The sequence below is a fragment of the Marmota flaviventris genome, chromosome 8 (assembly GCF_047511675.1).
Source record: "Marmota flaviventris isolate mMarFla1 chromosome 8, mMarFla1.hap1, whole genome shotgun sequence".
Lineage (NCBI taxonomy): Eukaryota > Metazoa > Chordata > Mammalia > Rodentia > Sciuridae > Marmota > Marmota flaviventris.
In genome coordinates, this window is record NC_092505.1 from 1,641,586 (window position 1) to 1,661,001 (window position 19,416).

A 19,416-nucleotide genomic window follows, 5' to 3' on the forward strand; every position below is an offset into this window, starting at 1 on the left:
CCAAATCTGTAAAAGCAAGCTCCAGATAAAACCTACAGCAAGGCCAGGACCACCCCAAAAGTTGCCTTTCGGTCCTTCCCAGGATCTCACTGGGACTGTGACCTGTCACCCCCACAGTCCGGGTCGGATACCTACGAATGAACATGACATACTAGGGAGTTTGCAACGCGCGGCGATACAACCGCCAACAAGAACTTTGATGTGGTGCTCACGCGAGACCCTTTGGGAAATTCCCCTAAAATTCCCAGTAAAAGCTGGGACGCAGGACGGGGGCTGTCGCTCTCCTTCTGAGACCAGCCACACCCTCCCTGAGGGTGCTGGCTTCCTCTCTCCCCTAATGAACCTCGGCTCTTCTTCCCGCACGTCTCACGTCTTGCCTGAAATCTTCTCTTGTGAGAACACAACGGCCCAGGGACACGCGCACCCCAGTAACAATGCTGGGGTCTGATACCCACAAATCATAAGACACAAGTCAGCAAGGGGAAGACCCTCCGAGGTCTAAGACAGAGCAACCAGCAGACGCGGATCATAAACAGCCAGACGGCGGCCACCCACAGGCACCGGACACTGCGACTCGAGCACTAAGGGGTCGTCTCGTATGAACCGACGAAGGTCCAGCAGCGAGGGGGATTAGAGTCAGATGGACACAGCACACGGAGAATCCCTTCAACGGCCCTCACACTCAATGCAGCCAAGTGCGGCTTCGTTGGATTGAAGACTAAAACACAGAGAAGACGGAGGAGGGGGAAACAAGGACAAGATGTCAAGACCTCAGGACAACGGTGAGCCACACTGCCCTGTGTACCACGGCCCCAGAAAGAGGACAGACTTGGGCAGAAGCAGCATGTGAGGAGCTGACAGCTGGGAACATTCTAGAAACAATGGAACACAAAACCCCACGTCCCAAAGCCCAGAGAGCCCGGGTGATGCCCTCCCAGAGGAGGAGCAGACGCTCTCCAGCCCCAACTGCCAAACCCAAAGAGGAGACAGAGGCAGTCACAGCGGCTTCTGAGAACTGCAATGATCCAAGGGCATCTTTAACTGCCGACCTGTGGAGCTGAGGGTGGGGAGACGCAGAGGGCAGGCAGCCTGGCCAGGGGCGAGGGAGGGGTCGGGCAGGGCCGGACCAGGGAGGGGGGGTCTTCGAGGACACAGGGGGCCCAATCAGCAGGCACCGCGCACCCATGCCCTACGCCGCCTTCCAACAGAGAGACTAACGGGGACACGGGGAGCACCCTCAGTAAGAATGAGGGGCGCGTGGACAGGGAGGAGAGAAGGCGGGGAGGAAAGTCCAGGGACCAAAACTCCCAGGCCAACCCCACGACTCCTGCTCCAGGCCCTTCTAGGAGACGGCGATGGCTGCGAGTCGGAAGGAGCTTGCTGCCGTTTGCGGTCTCTGCGTCCCGTTGTAGGTTTCTGCTGAGAAGAGACAATGAACCTAACACCCTGGGCAGGAAGCAAACCGTGTTTCCAAAGTGAAAGTGGAATGAAGACCTTTCATGGAAACCCCGAGAGCCCGCTCACAGGAGTCAGTGCAGGGTGTCCGAGAGCCCCTCCAGGCCAAGGGCCGGACAGCGGAGGAAAAGACGGCTCCAGAGAGCGCTTTAAAGGGAAGATGGAGCACTCGCCTGGCACGCGTGAGGCCCTGGGTTCCATCCTCAGCACCACAGAAAAATAAAGACATCGTGTCACCTACAGCTAAGAAGCCGACATTAAAAAAGAGAAAGTGGATGGACAAGGACGACAAGATAGCCCGCCCCCCAGAGCAAAAACAGTGATGTGTGGCGGGATTTTATCACGGTTTAAACCACAATGGTCACCCTCCGACAGCAGGAGGCAAGAGGAGGTGACCTCGTCAGGTCCCCAAGCTCAGTGCTGTTGAGGTGTGTCGTAGACTCGAGGCCAAAGGAGCCTGCGAAGGCCTCTGGCCAACCAGCCCCACAGAGATGGAACGGGGTGCTGGAGAGACGGAGCCCCAAAGAGGCACGGAGGGAAAGAGAGAAAGGAGGCGGGTGGAGTGTGTTCACCCCTGAAGTACCCAGGTGGCCTGTTCATGTAAACCCACCAACAAGCACCTCCAAAGCAAAAGGTCTGACACCGAAATCAAGAGACAGATTCTCATATGGGATAAAAACCAGAGTCCAACAGTATGCTGCCTACCTCCCAGAAACCCAGCTCAAATGGACTCAGACAGACGGAGAGGACTCAGGTGGAAAGTGCGCCCACGGAACACGGAGGAGGTATCGCAGGGCTAGAGGGGAGAGTGCAAGACCGTACAGGGGTCCACTCAAGAACTGCACCCTGAACACGTCAGCAGCTCACAGCCAGCTCCACACCAACAGTTCCAACTGATGGACAGAGAGGAGAAACAGAAATCGCGTTGACCACTGGACTTCAGCTGCAGCAGGACAGACAGACAGACAGCTCAGGACAGCCGGGAAGGCCTGAGCTCTACCCAGGCAAACAGCCCCGTCCGAGCACACCCCACAGTGAGAGATGGCAGGCACCTGCCCCAGAAAGCCGTGACCCGCACCTGGGCTAAAGCTCCCTCCCTGACAGTGCTCCCTATCTCCCTGGGGACCGTGGAGCCGTTGACCCTGACAGCAGAAGGACTCCACGCTCCTGCCGACACACTCGCGTCCCAGTGACCCAGGGTCCGGGCCACTTCCTCTCAGCTGTGCCAAGGCCCGACAGAGCAACTGCAGAGCAGGAAAGTCCCCTTGGAGGCTTCAGATTCCGAGGTCTCAGCCCGAGGAAGGCCAGGTCCATACCCGGGCTCAAGGCGATGTGAGCATCGTGGTGGCAGAGTGTGGCAGAGGGAAGGAGCTCACCTGGTGACCAGGAAGCAGAGATACAAATGGAGACCCCTAAGCCACACCTGCCTCCAGCCGCCACTCAGTAGCCCCTACCAGGGGACGAATTCCCGGGCTGGGTTAAGGCGCTCCTAACCCAGCCCTTTGCCCTCCGAACTTCTCGCATTATCTCACACCTGAGCTTCTGGGGGACCCCACATCCAAACCATGATATTCCCCGAGTCCCGCCATCTGCATTTTATGTGACGCTACAAGCCACAGCAGCGCAGGCAGGTGTGCAGTCCAAGTGAGAGAGACGCCCGCAGAAGCTTGAGGGGACAGGGTGACAGAGTGTCGTCCAGCTCAAGGCCACGGGCTCCCGGCCAGCCCACCCACGCTGCAGGAGCCCCCGGGGTCTAGCTGGGAAGCGGGCTCGCCAGCCTCGGTCTCGGTCGAGTCTGTCCTCTGACGTTGGGGGCAGGCCTCCCGTGCCCTCGGAGCGCAGCCCACCGCCTGCTCAGGGCTCCAGCGAGCCACTGTGCGCCTGCCACACCACCCCGCCCCTGGGCTGGGCTCCGCGGCCTCCTACCGGCCTCCTCGCCTGCCTTCTCCCGCAGCCGCTGTGCTGTGCAGCCCGGAGGGAGCTGCAGTCGCGGGAGAGGCCCCTGCTCGGCGTGGCCAGACCTGGTGAGCACGTCCCCACAGAGGCTGCGGCCACACTGCGCCAGGCCAGGCCTTCTCAGAAGCTCTCCGCCTCTCCCGCCCCTTCCCTGGTCCTGCCCGCTCCCCAACCTGGAGCCCGAGTGCCGCCCGTCTGCACAAGCACACGCGTGACGTGAAGGTGCCGGGCAGGTGTGGGGGACAGACAGTAGACACCAAGCCCTGCTGCACCTCAGTGTTCCCAGAGCCTAGAAGGGGACAGTGAGCACGTCCAGTAGGTGCTGTCCTGAAGACGGGGCAGGTTGGTGCCCTCCTGGACAGCTGCTCTCGGCCACGCTGCATGCCTGGCGGCTGGGCCAGTGACGTCTGCCTCGGCAGCCTGACCTGCAGGACCCCTCCCCGGTGCCCAGTGTGAGAGCACTGGCCGGGCTAGTCCTCGTCCAGCCGGCCACCACCAGACAAAGCGCTGGGGGAGGTCTTCTGGTGAGAAACAGTGCTACTGGTCCAGCCACGCCCCTGGGGGGACGGTGAGCATTCCCTCTGAGCAGCCGCTGTGGTCACCTGGCCACCTAGCCCACTGCACCACAGCCCTGGGCTGTGGACGCCGGGGTGCAGGACAGTGGGAAGCAGGCGTGTGCCAGGGTGGTGCATGACACTGCGTGTCCCAAGTGCTCACACAGAGTGGTTCTGTGCGCGGGCGATGCAGCCGCGTGTGCCCTCGGGCTGACCGTCGCCTCTGACTCAGGTTCATCCAAAGCCCCCATGTAGACAACCCGACAGGACCCAGGCCACCGGGCAATGACGAAACTCCAACCTCAGCACAGGCCTCTAGGGCATAAATGAAAAGGTGGAGCCCGGGGTGGCCAGCGTGGAGCCCAGGGAAGTCAGGTCCCAGGCTGACCCCTGGAGCACCAGAACTTGGAACCAGCTCCTGAGGAAGCTGCCCGTCTCCCGGGAAATGTAACCTAATGGTCACCTGAGAACCACGGGGCAAGAGGGAGGAAGCTCACCCACAAAGCAGAGGACTCTCTCCAGCACCATGCGGAGAAGAGCTTACTCCAGAGACCCACGTCCTCAAAGGCCCTCGACTCAAAAGCTCACACTCCAGGCCAACAGAGAAGCGTGAGTCCACTGTAGTTCTTTTTTTAATTTATTTTCAGTTTTAGGTGGACATGACATCTTTATCTTATTTTTACGTGGTGCTGAGGATGGAACCCAGCGCCCCACGCATGCCAGGCGAGCGCGCCACCACTTGAGCCACCTCCCCAGCCCCCAGCTGTAGTTTTGGGGGACAGAATAACGAGTAAGCACTGCCGCCTGGTGCCCCGAGACGTTGCTGGTGAGCTGTTGGCGCGTCTGGTTTCTGTGCTGGGACCTGGCGCACTCCTGCTTATGCTGTGACAGTGTTCCTCAATCAACCCAAACCGGATGTGGACAGCGGTGGGGGGACAATCGCAGGTGGTCCAGCCCTGAGAACCTGAGGCACAGACAGACGGGGCCGACCTGGGGAACCAGGACGTCGCTGAGGGGAGGCGCCAGGCCTCAGGCCTCCAGGCCGCGCCCAGCGGCGGGAAGGAACTCTGCTGGGAAGCAGGCCGCAGGCCAGAGGCTCATCCCCAACCTGCGCCACCTGGTCACTGGGCCTCAGGCCGTTTCCCCACCCAGGGCTCCCCATCAACCTTGTGAAGAGAGGTCACCAGGATAGATGGCCAGGCCAGCTCAGAGGAAGGACAGAGCTACAGCCGTGAACGGGAGGCTGGTTTATTATCTCACGTGGGCTTAGAGAAGGCCCCTGGGAGCAGGACTGCCCGGGGGACAGGCAGGGCAGGGGCATCAGCACCGTCCTCCCGCCCTCTCCCCCAGTGCAGAGGGGCCATTGGCCGTGCTTTCCACCGTCCCCAGTGCTGGCAGGGTGCAGGGGTGGCCGCCTGCCCTGGGAGCCGCTGGTCTGTGGCGTGTGGTCAGCAGCAGGCGGGGGTGCTACAGGAGACGGGTCTGCAGAGGAGGGTGGGGCAGGGGGGCTGACAGCACCCCGAGGACTGGCAGCAGGGGGCCACACACACGGAAGGACGGCAGCTCACGGGAAGGCACCCGGAGGACTGGCAGGAGGGGGCCACACACACGATGGGCCTGCAGCTCACAGGCGCACAGCAGGCCACCTGGCACCTCACGGGCACACACACAGTGGGCCTGCAGCTCACGGGCACGCAGCAGGTCGCCTGGCAGGGGCTGGGCAGGCAGCAGGCCGGCTGGCAGCCTGAGGAGCAGCTGGTGTGGCACATGGTGGCTGAGGCTGGCTGGCGCTGGGGAGGAGGTGGTGAGGTCTGGCGCCTCCTCCCCTGGCAGCCCTTATATGCCGGCCGGGCGTCCGGGCAACACGGAAGCTCGGCCGGGTCTTCCTGGCTTGCTTCCTCTGCCTGGGCCACGCTCACATGGCTGCTGTAGCTGTGGCTGCTCTGCTGGGCCCCGTGACTAATGGCCCCTTCCTGGAGCTCTGGGGCTCAGGGAGGTTGTTTCTAAAGAGCAGTTAGAGGTGGCCTTGGGGCCAAGCTGCAGGGAGGTGGGGCTCCCCGGGTGCCGAGTGTGGGGCAGGTGGAGGGTTCAGCCTGTGTAGACCAAGGACCAGGCCTGATAGCCCCACACTGGGGACGGGGCTGGGAGCCGGGAGACGCCTGGTGGGACAGAGTCAGCAAGGCCGAGGTCCCTCGGCAGGTCATCAACCCTGAGAAGAGGGAGGGAGAGGTAGGAGAAGTGAGAAGCACCTGGCGATGCCTCACACCGTCCCACACAGGCAGAGGGGAAGGGGGGACCGACCAGCCATAAACAGGTGTGGAGATGACACAAGATTCCCACAGTGGACAAAGCCAGTTATGGCTCCAGAGTCTCAAGGGACCCCAGCAGGCAGAGAAAGCCCCAGCGAAGCGCGCCCTGGAGCGCGGATTCAGAGAAGGTGAAGGCCACTGGCCCCTGCAGAGAGGAGGGCGCAGGCTGGCATCATCAATGCAGGGGACGGGAAGGGCCGTGGGAGGCTGAAACCCAGCACCCGGGACCCGAGCACGCCTCCAAACAACAGAAGCAGGTGACCCTCTACACAGAGCTGCAGGGGGACATGCAGGGGGACGCGCTCCAGGCCGATGAGAGGTGGACGCAGGAGCCGGAGGGAGGAGGTTGCAAGGCGGTGGCTCCGGTGGCTCAGGTGGCACAGACACGGTTCCCGTCCTCGACAGGTGGCCCACTGAGGGGCCTTCTCACGCTCAGTACGAGTCGGTCTCCGTGGTCACACTGGGTTCCACAGAAGAGCCTGTGGAAGGGCAGGACCCGTGGCCACTGTGGCTTCTCCTCCGGCCTCCAGGGTCATTCCCTCCCCGTGGACGCAGACTGGCTCTGCTGCGCCAGCTTTGAGTCCTGGCTACAGCTTTGGCCTCCCAGAGACAGGGTGGTCTCCAGCCCCGCGGGTTTTCATTACTGTGGGGTCTGGCTGGTCCCAGGTCTTCTTGGACAAAGTCCCCCTGGTCCACTACCAGCTGCCCACAAGGACAGAAGGCTCCCTGGTGCAGCCCAGCAGGAGAACAGCACAGGACACAGCTGTGGCCGGAGCACGTGGAGGAGGAGTCCTGGGGCCGTGAGGCAGGGAGCCCACCGCCGTGGCTGCCGTGGCCACAGGGACAGTGCCCAGAGCCATGCCAGCTCTTGGCTCTGCCCCGGCCTCCACTGAAGGGCGAGGATGAGGGCACCATGGGCTGTGAGGGGGTCTGGCACAGCCCCTCCAGGCCCGCTCCTCCTGGGCTCCCCTCCGGGCTGTGGGAGGCCACTGGTCCAGCAGTGACATTTTGAGGCCCATGTGGTCACACACCCAAGACACGGTCCCCCAGGCCCAATTAAGCTGACGTTTTCACCTTTCCACCATCGTCCCTGTCTGTCCCTGCTGATTTGGGACTTTTGGACTGTCACTTTGTGAGCCCCTAAAACCCACTTTAATCTGCACCCTGGAGAGATGGTGGATCTGGAGCAGCGTCCACCTGCTGCTCCTGTGCCCGCGGTGGCGTGGATCACACGCAGTGCAGCCTGCTGGACTCCCACCTGCCTGTCTGTGCACACGGGCTGCCCCCCCACGGGTCATGGCCATGAGACTGCTCCATGGGGTGTGGTCACGGCGGGGCTCCTTCCAGCCTGTCCTCACTCCACGAAGCCCGGCTCTGGTGGGGAGCACCACGTGGGTGAGGGGGCTTCAGATCTTAGTGGGGCCCTGGGATGAGGAGCGTGTGGTGCTGTGGGGACACCAGACAGGGCATCTGCAGTGGGGGACCTTGGGAACCCACGAGGTGGCATCCCCTGGCCTCCACATTTGGCCTCCAGCTAACTGGCCTCCGAGTTCAGAAAGCACACAGCCAGCTCGTCTCGGGCGCCTGCAGCTGAGAAAGGGCTTCCTGGGCTGAGGGAGCAGAGGGAGGTCAGCAGAGTGGGCAGAGCAGGAAGCCTCACCAGGGACAGGGCATCGGCCTCGTTCGGCCACACCAGCTGCTCCTTGGGCTGCCCCCAGCCTGTCCTGCCTCCCTGTGCTGGGTCCCCTCCTACTGCTGGCCAGCCCCTGTGTGACTCTGCTGTGCCGCCCTGTGTGTGTGCCCAGCCTCTGCCTGGAGGGGGCATGTTTGTGCCTGGGAAGGAGGCCATGGCTCACCCGGGTCTCCCAGGGAGCTGCTTGGGAACCAAGGAGTCCTCAGGAGGGTGGCAGCCAGCGCGTCCCTCTGAAGACTCCCACTGGCCAGTCCTACTGTTGTGATGCCCTGTGTGACGAGGGTGTGACGTGCAGGAGGGATCCCTAGGGCACCTTGCTCATGTGAATTCTTACTGACCAGAACAGCTCACCTGTGTGTACCTGGGCAGCCTCCAGGTGGGGGATGTGTGACAGCTTCTGCCAGGTGTGCCCCAGTGGGGAGACCTCCCATCACATCCTGGCTGTCCCCCAGACAACCCAGGGCCCTTGGCTCTGGCCCCCAGGCAGCAAAGTGTGGCTCTGTCATTGCCTCCTGTTTGGAGGAAGCCTTTGAAGGTGGAGACTGTCCCTGTTCTGTGATGAGGGTGGTGGGGACATGCATCTCCCTCACTGGGTCTGGGGGTCCCGGCACTGAGAACTGTGACCTCTGAACACACTGCCTTGCGTGGTTGAGTGCAAGGAAGCCTGCCCTCCTCTCCAACCCTCACCTCCTCTTCCAAGTGGGCTGGTGTGGCCCTGAGGACATGCAAGCATGGTCAGCTGCTGGTCAGCACAGGGCTGCTGGACATGCGCCACTGTTGAGGGGCTGCACCCACTCATAGCTGTCACTGGTGTCCCATCAGGTGCCCCTGGGATGGGAGGCCACAGTGGTGGCACTCTGTCCGTCAGCTGGACTGTGTCTCCAACTCCCTGCAAGTTTTGTGTCACTGGAGTCTGTTGTGACCTGTGCAGCAGCAACAGAGGGTCTCAGGGAGGGTGACAGGAAGTGAGGAAAGACGCTGATGAAGAAAAACATGAGATGTTTTTAAGTGAAGCTGGGGACAGGAGGGACACTGCACTCTGACAGAGGAACAGGGACCCAGAACTAGCTTCACAAGTTTATTATATGGGGTCACATTATCAGGAGGTAAAACTACAGATGATCTGCTAATGGTTCAGAGCCTGTGAGTCATCCAGAGACATGTTTGTGCACTAAGAAGTTGTGGTGTTGGGACGTCTGTGGCCGTCCTGCTGTACCCAGAAACCCATTGAACTGGAACATCTGATAACTGTTGGCTTCAGAGCCGAGGGTGGAGGCTTTTCACACATCCTGCCTTTGGCAAGGAGGGTTTCCCAGGTGTGGCTTTGCGAACACCACAGATCAGCTGATGACTGCAGCTCATCCACTCCCCACATCACCCCACTTTTAATTATTATTGTAACGATGTATGTCTACTTGGAGGTGTTGGAACTGGAATTGGACAAGCTGGCAGTTCACTGTGAGAAAAATAGCATGGAATTGAGAGCAAGGAAATAAGTCTTAAGAGATACCATACAGTATTTTTAAACATTTTCCAAGGACTAAAACCATTTAGGCATCCCAGAGCTTTTCTGCAAAACTGGAAGGAAATAACATGGGTCTGGATTTCCTGCTTGGCTTGGATGGGATGGTGCAGTTGCAGAAATCTCAACTCACATTGTTATAATTCCAAATTCCTAATACATGCCTCTTCCCCCAATCCCATTGGCAGCTATTGTGTGGAACAGGTGTTACACAAACAAACAGAGAGTGACATGGCATAGTAAGTGCTGCCTGACCTTAAAACTTTGCATCTGATCACCTAGGCCCACTACAATGCCTCTAAGGCATTCAGCTTAGCTTCAAGTTTATTATTAATAGCCCCCTGATCTCAGAGGGCTCTTGAAGTATTTTGAGCCACAGCACTGGTGATGGGGAGTGCTATTGCCCATTTCCTTTTCTTTTGATAACCAGCTACTTGTCCTTTGCCCTGTCTCATTCCCCCCTCTAATTAAGGGAATCTTTGCTGCTCGTAGGGGAAATAGGCGATGACCGCTCTGGCTGCTTTAGACTGAGAGGGAGCAATGTGGCCAAGCAGTTTGGGTTTCCCTTTAGGAATGTTTTGGGTTAGTTGAGGGGTCTGTGGTTTGGAAAGAATAGGTTGTAAAGTGATCTGGGTGTGGGTGCTTCTATGAGAGAAAAGAAACAAAAATACATGAGTACTGGAACAAGATTAATACAAAATAAATGTTGCAGCATCTGGAATATGTCAGTGAATATCAGGAAGACGATGGAAACCACTAATCTTTCACCAGGAGCTAAGAAGTTGGTCCCATAATAGGGCCAGTGAGGACATGGCCTCTATTTGGGAATGTAAATCTTTTACATTGCCAGTAGGGGCAGTCCTAAGACTCCCTCTTCTGTAGCCTCCATCTTACTTACTCTTGCTGTGGCTGACAGAAGTGTACATCTTAAGTTACATTAAAAGAACTGTTGTGTTTTCTTTTAAATGCTCAGGCATGGCTCTGTTTTGGTTATAACTGCTTTGCTAGGTGTTTAAGATCAAGTTGCTCAAATTGACATTGTTCCTATCTATTATTAATTCTCAGCTGAGTTTCCTCAGGGGTCACTCTTGGGAACTTGAGAGAAGCCTCTTTGTTCCTTTAATGCCAGCTTCCAGGATGGGTCTGGGTCTCGTTGACCACGTGGATTTTCTTGGAAGTAGCAGGGACATCTCCTTCCCCAATGCTCCTTCTTTTGCAGCATGGGCACTGGTCAGCTTTCTGTCCTCCAGGGTCTCATTGATCCCCCTGTTTGGGAGGTCATGTGGCCCAGAGTCACAAAGCCCTTGGAGAAGTCCCCTTGTTCCTGGGTCTGAGCTGACCTCAGGGGGCAAGAGCCAAGTATTGGCTATTTTCTTTCTTGGACCTTTAACTTCCTTAAATTTAGTCTCCAAATTTTGGTCTTAAACATCCAGCAAGCAGTTTCATCAGTCTCAAAGTAAAAGCACTGGGTTTTAACTTTAATGTCTGTGATTTTAAGTCATTTACCCCTTCTATTTAATTGGGGTCAGCATTAGTACTGGAAGTTAGCCTTACATCCTATCTGTCCTGTAGCTAATGCCTGTTATCTCTAATTAACTCAGGCTCTTCTACTGAAAGTTGTACTTTTGTAAGGCATGATCTGACAATAGTTATAAAGTTTACAAGAAAAATATAAAATGAAATTAACAAGAGTAAAAACATATTGAGTTTTTTTATAATAGGTATGAACCAAGAAACATAATTTTTATGATCCCCAATTTTGACTTTAAATTTTAGTTTGAAGAACACCAGGTTGGTAAGATGTTCTTCTAAACCTTATATTTTAAAGACTTCTATACTTGGAAGATATGAATATATCCAGTGTACAAAGAAGCCGGTAACAGCACCACAATGATACTGATGTTTTTATATTAATCAAGTTTAGCCTTTAAAGAAAACATTGGAATCTGGAATGTAGTGTAATACTTTAAAATAATAAAATTTGTTATTTAACCAGAGTTGTACAAACCCTAATTCCTTTCAGACTAGTTTCTCTAAATAATAAAACATAACAGACATAAGAAATTATCTTTATAGATAAGAGCAGATTCATGTTTTAAGAAATTCTTGTTACTTCAACCTATAGAGGATTAAACTTTGGTTTATATCAGTATGTTTATATTTGACCTTAGGAAAAGGCCGTAAGTGACTTTAACTGATTGTGCTTATTACATGTAGCCAAGAGAGTTACACATAAAGGCTTTTGAGATTTCCCTACTACAAACCTTCTTCAAGTTACTAATTCTACAATTTTTACCTTACTACACAAAAGACTTTTTCTTTTTAATCCAGAAAACTTTTTTCTTTTACTTTCCATATTTAAATATATTTTCATACCTATAACCTTCTTATATCTCTTTCCTAGCCTTTCACTCCTATTCAAATTTATATTCTGAAAAAATCCTTATGAAATGTTAAATTTAGACAAATTACTCCACTTTCATAAGATAAAATACTTTGTTTTAGTAGTACTTTAATTGAAACTCAACTGAAATTTCTTGTATTCTTTGTATATAGAATTACATCTGGGGCTGGGGATGTGGCTCAAGCAGTAGCGTGCTCGCCTGGCATGTGTGCGGCCCGGGTTCGATCCTCAGCACCACATACAAACAAAGATGTTGTGTCTGCGAAAACTAAAAAATAAATATTAAAATTCTCCCTCTCTATCTATCTTTAAAAAAAAATTCTGAGGTTTGCTTGTTAACACAGCTATAGAACTGTGATTGATTGACTACAACATTTAAAATCTGTTTGGGTGACTATGACCAAGACTATGAAGAACCAGACTTTAAAAAAAAATAGAATTACATCTGATAGAATTATAACTCTTAGTAACCTTGTTTTTAGTGAAGACACAGAAACAAAGCAATCTCAATTTTTTTCCATTTGCCAATTTATGAAAACACATTTAATGTTTAAATATATTACCTTATGGAATTTAAGAAGTCAAAAGTTTGATTTTATATTTAGCAGTTGATGCTTTAGTACTTTGTAAGTTAATCAGATTTTTTAAACAGACGTTTATGAAGATTGATACCATTCATAGCAAATCTAATTTAATCATTTTTTAACTGTAAAAACCAGGATGTTGGGCTGGGCTGTGGCTCAGTGGTAGAGCACTCGCCTGGCATGTGTGAAGCCCAGGGTACGATCCTCAGCTTCACATAAAAATAAATAAATAAAATAAAGGTATTGCATCCAACTACAACTAAAAAAATAAATATAAAAAAACCCAACCAAACAAACCAGGATCTCAGACAAGTGTAATCAGCAGTACTAGCATCTCGTTCCTGTTGAAGAAAAATCCTAGAAGCTCTGGGTATTACCTTCTAGACGTTTTATAGAAAGCAACACTCTGTTAATTGTCTGACCCCTAGAAAACCTTGTGAGTTAGTAATTTTAAAGACTACTCTCATCTGATAACCTAACTTGAACTTTTTTTTTTTAAAGTCACATGAACTAAAGGTATTTGGATCCATTTTTCATTTAAACTTTGATTTATGAGAGCTCCTTTATCTACCTGCAATTTTGACGCCATGCACCTGACCTGTGGGTGCAGCACACATGCAGACTCAGCGCCACCCCCGGGGTCCACATGCACAGACAGGAACGAGGCTCTGTGGCTGTTTGCAGGTGACCTCCTCAGGTGGGAGGCGACACTACAGATGGTTATGAAGCCTCTATGGATCTAACCTGTTAGACTGAAGTAGAGTCCCCCAGACTTTTGCTTGGTGACTGAAACACAGAGGCTGTACACCTGGAAACGTCAGGTGTAGGTCTGACGATCATGGTGGGCGCTGAAATCAGAGGTTTGGCTGGCCATTGCCCTCAATGGCTATCAGATTTATTCCCAACATCACCACGACTATGTCCTTTTTAGGATTTTGTAAAAGGAGATTTTCCAATGTATTGGAGAGCTAACCCTTGAAAACTTGGCCTCTGAACAGAGTGTAAAACCTCTATAGTTAGATTAAATAAGATCGATGAGAAAAATACACTGATTTAGGTGTGCAGACCCAGTGTGAGTTCACACAGCAATGGACCCTGGAGAGCAGCCAGGCACCTCCAATTCAGCCACTTTGCGGGGGACCTCTTAGGGTTTGCTGCCCCTCTTCCTGGGGGTGAGCTCAGCTGGGGAGCACCTTGCAGAACCCTGTCCCGGGGGCCTCTGTTCCTGGTCCCATCCACCGGACTCCACTCTTCCCTGGTTCCCAGGACTCCTCCCATCTGTGTCACAGGGGCCAAATGGGGTCCCCCTGCTGACCTGGCTAGTCTGACTGTTGCCCCCCTGGCTCTCCAGGCTACAGGTCCACTGAGACCACGGCCTCGCCCCAATCCCTCCTACCCCCACCTGTTGCCTTCCTGAGGGTTTGTGCCTCCTCAGCCAGGCCTGGACCTCACGTGGATGAATGGAGTCCAGGTGGCCCCTGGGCCCTCTGGAAGTTTCTGAGCAGGAATTCTTCACACTTCTGTGGGGGGCAGTCTGTAGGCACTCCCTAGGCAGGTGCCTCCCTCCCTGGCTGCTGTCCTGGTCACCTCTGGAGGCCCGGGGCACTGCCCAGCGCTCTCAGGTCCCCAGCCTGCCGATGTCCTGCTTCTCGCAGCTCATCTGTGACCCTGTTAGTGGCCGCCGGGACAGAGGAAGGAAGTGGGCACGGTACTTCTGCTTCCAGATCTTTGTCTCTAAAGTGCTGTGAATCTGAGTTTGAGAGCTGCGCAGCTCGTAGAGGACAGTGGACCCACAGCCCAGACGTGGAGCAGGCACCGGGCTCAGGAGAGACAGAAATGCACAGAGGCCATGTTTCCTAGAGAAAGGCTTTATTGATTCAGGCTTCGACCTTGGTCACCCTGGACGCAAGAGAGCAATGCTGACAAGAGGCTCCGGGGTGCCATCTACGGGTAGAGGGACTTGAGGGTGCTCTCTCCCCAGGGAGGGAGGGAGCAACTCCTTCAGGCAGCAGCCGCATGGCCACCAAGCAGGAGAGGGGAGGTTGTGGTGGCTCCCAGTATCAGGGATTCCTGAGAGAAGAATCCTGCTTAGGAGAACAAGAGGGCCTTGCAGAAGCAGGATGTTGAGCCGGTCAGCAGCAGGACCTCTGGCCCAAGGAGACACCACAGCAGGCCGGGCGGGAGCAGGTGGGGCGGCAGAGCAGGGACACGCAGGAGGCCGGGCGGCAGCAGCTGGGCTGGCAGGAGGAGGCACAGCAGGAGGAGACGGGCACGCAGCAGGCGGGCCTGCACACGGGGCGGCAGAGCAGGGACACGCAGGAGGAGGGTCTGTAGCAGCAGACGGGCTTGCAGCAGACGGGCACGCAGCAGGACGGCTGGCAGGGGGAGGAGCTGCAGCAGTCAGACTGGCAGCTAGACTGCTGGCAGCAAGAGGAGGAAGCCTCAGAGCAGACGGGCACACAGCACACGGGCTTGCAGCAGACGGGCTTGCAGCAGAGGGACACACAGCAGGACGGCTGGCAGGGGGAGGATGAGCAGCAAGAGGGCTCACAGCTAGACTGCTGGCAGGGGGAAGAGGAGCAGCAAGAGGGCTCACAGCTAGACTGCTGGCAGCAGGAGGAGGAAGCCTCAGAGCAGATGGGCACACAGCACACGGGCTTGCAGCACACGGGCTTGCAGCAGAGGGACACACAGCAGGACGGCTGGCAGGGGGAGCAGCTGCAGCAGTCAGACTGGCAGCTAGACTGCTGGCAGCAGGAGGGGGTGCAGGAGCTGGTGCAGACTGATTGGCAGCAGGGTCTGGACACACAGCTCACTGGGGTACAGAGGAGGGTCAGGCAGGGGGCTGGGGCGCAGCAGCTGGGCTGGCAGCAGCTGGGGGCGCAGCAGGGGGGCTGGCAGCAGCTCTCTGGGCAGTCGTCCACCTGCCAGGAGGACTCGGGGCAAGAGCTGGAGCAGACGGACATGGTGGAGGCGGCCATGGTGGGTGTGCTGGAGGAGGTGGGTGGGTGAGTGTGGGTGTGTGTGGGGAGCTCTGGGCTCTGGCTTTTATACCTGCCCGGTCCCTCTGGTCCCCAGCCCACAGCCTCTCCTTCCGGGTTGCTGGGCCGGCTCCTGGCCGTCATTGGGGATGCTTGTTTACCTGGGAGGCTGTCCAGCTCGTTAATGTCCTGCCAGCGTCGGGGCCCCTGGAGCGGGAGTGGGTTCCGGGAGCACTGAGTGCTGGGGTGTTGTGTGTGGGAGGAGCCTGGCCACCCTGGGCTGCTGGGGCACCCTCCAGCCACGGGACAGCAGCCTCAGGGCCTCGTCTCCCTTGGAGGGAAGCCTGGGCACAGAGGTGTCACCTGAGGCTCACACCCCTCCCCAGGGCCCGTCACCACTGCAGGATGCTTGGCACCTGTGCTGAGCACCCAGAGTCCAGGGCGCCTGGAGCCCTGCCCGGGGCCTCATGGCTGTGTGGAGCTGGACAGCCTGAGCCTGCCCTGAGCCCTGCGCAGGTCCTTATCCCTCCACCTCTCCCTGCCTCCTCCCTGTGGCCCTGTCCATCCTGTCCCTGTGCCTGAGGGCAGCAGGCCTCCATCCTCAGGCCAGGATGGAGGGCTGTGCTCTCCCCGCTGGGGCACCAGGCAGCCTCCTGGGCCGCGGGTCCAGTTCTGAACCTGCAGAGCCAGGACTGCCCGTTGGCCTTAGCCCTCCTTGGGCCGCCTCTCCATTTGCCCTGCCGCCCGCTGTCCTGGGCACCTGCTTTTCCTACCAACCCCCTGTGGGCCCAGTTTCACACTTTTCCTTAGACCATATAAAATGCTCTGTTGAGTTCTGCTTCTTCATGGGGGGAGTGGGCTCTTATCAGACTGACCATCTGTCTGAGAAAAATGAGGAACCTGGTTAACAAATGCAATCTCCACTGGAGGGCCAGAGGATGCACCAGGAGCTGAGGCTGAGGGACCAAGTCCCCATCACCCATCACAGGGGACACAGCAGGGACCACTACTTTCTTGGATTTTCTTCCTGAGGCATTTGCCAGTTCACAGGTCACAGACCAGAGGTTGGGAAAGTGGAGAGAGATTTCAGTGGTCTTGGGGACTGACCACCAACATGAAGTGAAGCCAAGTCAGCTCACAAGCTGAGAGGGGAAGGGACTCTGGCCAGGCACTCAGGCTTTGTGGCAAACACTGGGTCTAAGCGAGGCTGCTCCCTAGCAGAAGCAGAAGTAAGACCGGCCCCACCTGAACCAGCTCAGACTGAACTCAGGTGTTCTGCCGGAGCCAACAGGTGTCAGAGTGAAGGTCAGCCCACTGGGAGACAGGGGCTTCATGATGAGAAGGACCTTCACATTTTCACTCACAACATCTTATTTTTATTCAAAAAGTATCAGGCCTAACAAACGACAAGATCAATTGACCAAAGAACCAAGAGGAAAATCGAAAACCAAATAGACCAAGAGGAAAAACGAAAACCAAACAGACCAAGAGGAAAAACAAAGACCAAACAGACCAAGAGGAAAAACGAAAACCAAACAGACCAAGAGGAAAAACAAAGACCAAACAGACCAAGAGGAAAAACGAAAACCAAACAGACCAAGAGGAAAAACAAAGACCAAACAGACCAAGAGGAAAAACAAAGACCAAACAGACCAAGAGGAGAAAGGAAGACCACACAGGTCCACGGGTGCTACAGAGATCTGAATGTCAATCACGGGCTTAAAGTAACTGTGACGATTTTTTTTTTAAGACAATGGGGGAAAGATGGAGAATTTCAGTGACATAATTCTATAAAGGAATCCCACATGAGTTTATGGATGAAGAACATAATAACTGCATTGAGAAATTGAGAGTTTAATACCATATTCGACAAAGTCAAAGAGAAGTTCAGAGAATGAAGGGAGGTGAAGAAATCAAAATGGAGCCACAGAAAAAAGATAAAAGTAGAGAAACAAACATATAGGACTCAGTAGAAAAAATAGGTTTAATCCTACAAGGAGAGATGAGTGCGTAGAGGTAGTGAAGTATTGTCAGAACTTTAATTGATGAAAGCTATTAACCATAGATTAAAAACACACTGAGAATCCTAAGCAAGGCAGGGTACATACAACCACCCTGGCCCTGCTGGTGCTGAAATGTAAAGACAGAGAAATCTAAGAGGTCAGGGAGAAGGGGAGACAAAGTAACTTTAAAGAAGTAACAACGAGACTGACAGATGACTTCTCGGTGGGCATGTTGGAGTCCAGAAGACACTGGAATTGTGCCTCTGTCACCTGACGTCGGCCACAAGCCCGAGGTCTACCCCTGCTGACAAGGTGCTCACAGATGAGGACAGCCTCAGGTGGTGGACACCGAGAGCATATGCCGACGGCAGCATCAAAGCTGGAGAAAATACTTAAAGAAGTTTTAAGGTAGAAAGGAAATGATGAAAAGCAAGGAAACTGATAGAGAAGGGGCCACAGAGGCAGGCACATGCCGGTGAGTACAAATGAACGTGACTCTGTGGATGTCCTATGAGTCTGTCAACATTTACAGAAATGGAGGACTTGGGAACAGGTCACAGATTCAGAGGAGAGCTCCATGGGGTCACAGGTTCTGGGTGCACCTGGAGCAGGTTTATAGGATCAGATCCTAGAGTTCCAACGTCACAGATTCCTGGGTTAACTACACAGACGACAGAAGAAAATATGACCAAGCGGCAAGTGGGTGAACATGGTGGGTGAACGGCAGCTGCCCCAAATTCAGGTCCACCAAGGACCTCACAGTGTGACCTTGCAGATGCAGTGGGTAAAGAGGAAGTCATATTGGGTCAGAGCCGTAAGTACAATGGTTAGTGTCTCTATAGGAGGAGGTCGAAGGAAGCCCCGACGCATGGTAGGAGGCATGACGTGGGCAGAGACTGAAGGGAGCAGCCACAGGCCAAGGGCCAGGGTTTGCCGGGAGCCACGAGACGCTCCAAGAGGCCAGGAAAGGCTCTCCCTCAGAGCTCAGAGGAGCATGTCCCTGCTGTCACTGTGCCTTCAGGGCTTAGTCTCTGGAACTGCAGGAGCGTGAATCTCTGCCGTCTCAATCACTCTCCTGTGGCGTGTTGTTGGGCCGCCCAAGGGACTATTAAAATGGAGGCAAAAGAGGAAAGACATTTCAATGCACTCAACCAAAACACTCAAACAAGGGATGAGGGGGTCAATTATTTGTCCTGAACAAAAAAGCAAGGTCAGATGCAGGCACTAGCTCCAATGTGCCCCCGAAGCCCACCCCCTCCAAAGCTCTTCACAGAGACACACGGTCACTAGGTGACCCAGGTGTGCAGAGCTGGCCGCTGGGGTCAGATGCATGGTCACTAGGTGACCCAGGTGTGCAGAGCTGGCCGCTGGGGTCAGTTCTGCACCTCAGTGTTTGCTCCTGTGTCCAGCCATTTTCACCTCTTTGGACGCCATCTGTGCTCTTCTTTCAAGGGGTCTTTTCAGGTCATTTGCCATCTGGCCTCTGTCTCAGTTAGTTTTTATGCTGCTGTATCCAAAATAACAGAACAACTTAGAGGAGGAACACTTTGCTGGGGCTCATGGATTCAGAGGTCCACTGCTCTGGACCCAAGGTGAGGCAGTGGACCAAGGGTAAAGGGGACAGTAGATGAGGCTGCACCCCTCCTGGCACCACGAGAGTGTGGGGGGGGTGGGGAGGCTGCAGAGGACACACACTCCCAGGGCAGTGGCCGACTCCTGCCGCCATGCCCACCTACCTATGGTTACCACCCAGTCAGTCCATTCAAAGGAGGGTGGACTGCCCAGGCCACAGCTCCCGTGATCCAGTCTCTCCACCTCTGAACATTTCTGCATTAACAAGGAGCTTTGGGGGACCCCCACATCCAAACCATAAGAGTAACATTTTAAACTCTGTGTGACTCCGTGAATCTGGCATTTTGGAAAAGGTGGTGATAAAGGGATCAAATGAGGATCAG

General features: G+C 54.9%; 2 protein-coding genes across 2 annotated transcripts; both read right to left on the bottom strand.

Moving 5' to 3' along the window:
* Window positions 1-5,413: 5,413 nt before the first annotated feature.
* Window positions 5,414-5,734, bottom strand: Krtap12-3 (keratin associated protein 12-3). Its single transcript, XM_071615781.1, has 2 exons — window positions 5,619-5,734; window positions 5,414-5,588 (listed from the first exon to the last, which is right to left on the bottom strand). Exons 1-2 carry the CDS (start codon window positions 5,732-5,734, stop codon window positions 5,414-5,416), a joined length of 291 nt encoding a protein of 96 aa, XP_071471882.1.
* An 8,595-nt stretch (window positions 5,735-14,329) lies between these two features.
* Window positions 14,330-15,458, bottom strand: LOC139706757 (keratin-associated protein 10-3-like). Its single transcript, XM_071615782.1, has 2 exons — window positions 15,123-15,458; window positions 14,330-14,963 (listed from the first exon to the last, which is right to left on the bottom strand). The coding sequence occupies exons 1-2, from the start codon at window positions 15,456-15,458 to the stop codon at window positions 14,610-14,612; spliced, it is 690 nt and encodes a 229-aa protein (XP_071471883.1). The 3' UTR covers window positions 14,330-14,609.
* Window positions 15,459-19,416: the final 3,958 nt, after the last annotated feature.

Bases quoted from the DNA above. Each gene is read 5' to 3' on its own strand.
- Krtap12-3 (XM_071615781.1), bottom strand. From the start codon at position 5,734: ATGTGCCACACCAGCTGCTCCTCAGGCTGCCAGCCGGCCTGCTGCCTG. The intron at 5,589-5,618 runs GTGCCAGGTGGC...TGCGCCTGTGAG, and splicing joins ACTGTGTGTGTGCCCGTGAG to CTGCAGGCCCATCGTGTGTG.
- LOC139706757 (XM_071615782.1), bottom strand. From the start codon at position 15,458: ATGGCCGCCTCCACCATGTCCGTCTGCTCCAGCTCTTGCCCCGAGTCC. The intron at 14,964-15,122 runs GTGCCCATCTGC...CTCTGCTGCAAG, and splicing joins GCTGCAAGCCCGTGTGCTGT to CCCGTCTGCTGCAAGCCCGT.